The following is a 1,964-nucleotide window of genomic DNA, read 5'->3' as shown; positions in this document are numbered from 1 at the left end:
TCATTGAATAGACTTGCTTGTGTGAGTCTTTGTTAAGCTGCGGCGAAGAGCATTGCTCGCCCGTCGCTCCAACTCGGCCTGATGAACCTCCTGAGCCGCCTGATCCTCCGTGATCACCTCGTGCTTCGTGCGCATCTTTTGAAGGACGTTGGCAGCCTCTGTAGCGTACTCGCACTTCATACGGATGGTTTCCCCGTATTTGTAGAACAAGAATGGGAACGGAACACAAGCGACAGCCAGGAAGGCAGGAATCGAACTGGCCCAATGAGTTCCGAGGTTTTTGTACATATATGTCGTGAAGAGGGGAAAGGCAGCGCCAAAGAGGGAACGCAGGATCGAGTTTGCAGCTAATACTGAAGCAGCAAAGATGACATCTGATTTAGTTAGAAAACCTCGGATGGGCTGAAAGACACGAGAAGCATTGCTGCAAGAAGACTCACATGAATCGACGAGGTAATTTAGAAGTGAAAGAAAAACTGAAACCAAGCCGCAAGCGAAAAACGCTGAGCCTATGATAGACACGATCCAATGCACATCTTTGCCATTTGTCCAGGCAAACCAGAAGAGGCCGACTGGAATAAGTATTGAGCCGATAAGTGAAGGGGGCAGCCTAGCTTCAGGAAGTGCATGACCGCCTGCGGCTTCCGCAGCCCGGGCGTATCGTTTATTGTCCAAGATAGTCCCAGTAACTGCAAATAGCATTCCCACAGCGATGCCAGAGAAAGCAAGCCCTCCGATTCCTGGACTCCATCCGCGACCTTGCTGAAAGACGATTGGGAAGGCAGCAAAGCAGAGGTATAGTGTTCCATAGATGATGGCCATATACAGTGAGGTTAGTAGAACAATGGGTTCTTTAATTAGCAGGACCCAGGGGCGAAGTATCGCAGTCTTGAATTGTGTGGTAATAGTAGTGTGAGGACGACCAACATCCAACTTGGAGATATAAATCTTCCCCGTCCTTTTGGAAAGGACGGCTGCTCGGCGACGCAAGAGATAGGGGGCATAGGTTTCAGGTATCACCAGTGAGTTAACGATCCATACAACACCGGTGAAGATTGAGGTCATTCCCATCACCCAGCGCCAGCCTTCGCTCTCGCCAAGAAACCCGCCAGCAATGGGGCCTGTTTTGGAATAGTCAGCGTCTTCTTCGCGATACCGAGAGCCTTGAGGTTTGTGTGTCGAACTCTGCGTAGGGGGGTGGCCTACCAATAGTAGGGCCCAGGAAAGGGGCCACGGCAAAGAGAGCGGTAGCGAGTCCTCGATCTCGAGCTTCGAACATGTCAGCAATAACACCGCCCGCGTTGCTCAATGGCGATGATCCAAAAGAGCCTGCAAAGAAACGAAGGACTATCAAGGCCGCTATGGTCGGGGCACCTGCCGCACCTGCATTGAATGCGGTCAAGGCCATAAAAGAGACAAAGAATGGGATTTGTCGGCCATAGAGCTCTGAGATATCTGTTAGTCAGTCACCTGCCAAGAAGACCTTCTCTGCCTTCGCAAGGCCCTCGCTAGGTTTGGGTAGTCTAACCTGAAAGAGGTGCCCACATCAGGGGTCCAACAGCAAAACCAAGGACGAACATGGAAACACCAAGTATAGCAACTTCGGTTGAGACGTGGAAGTGCATCAAGATGGATGAAAGGCCTCCAGAGTATGCCGTACTGGCGAAGGTAACGGCCAATGTTGCTATGGCCTGCAAGATTGTAATAAGCCACTTCTTTGACGGTGAGAAGTTCAATGCATTTCGATTGTCGTTGGGAAGGAACTCAACAAGATATGGTGAGTCTTCTGTTCCATGACCAGGGTAGTTGTGGTTAAGAACAGCGTCAGTAAGGCCGGCTTGGTCAAGAATAAGATTGAAGTGTGAGGTCTCGGCATTTATCTGCTGTGACTCGACGTCGGTTGCATTGGCTATTGTTGAAGAAGATGAAGAGGTAGGAGGCTGCAGCTGTGTAGCGACCGTCAT

The 1,964-nt window shown here is 50.6% G+C and overlaps 1 protein-coding gene across 1 annotated transcript; it reads right to left on the bottom strand.

The window, feature by feature from the left end:
* Window positions 1–1,964, bottom strand: FTJAE_13783 (multidrug resistance; the record flags this gene model as incomplete). Its single annotated transcript, XM_037346960.1, has 3 exons — window positions 1–1,163; window positions 1,207–1,446; window positions 1,529–1,964. 3 exons carry the CDS (start codon window positions 1,962–1,964, stop codon window positions 1–3), a joined length of 1,839 nt encoding a protein of 612 aa, XP_037199194.1.

The sequence above is a fragment of the Fusarium tjaetaba genome, assembly GCF_013396195.1.
Source record: "Fusarium tjaetaba strain NRRL 66243 chromosome Unknown NRRL66243_c0000472, whole genome shotgun sequence".
Classification (NCBI taxonomy): domain Eukaryota; kingdom Fungi; phylum Ascomycota; class Sordariomycetes; order Hypocreales; family Nectriaceae; genus Fusarium; species Fusarium tjaetaba.
The sequence above is the reverse complement of the archived record's forward strand: the minus strand, read 5'-3'. Positions and strand labels throughout refer to the sequence as shown.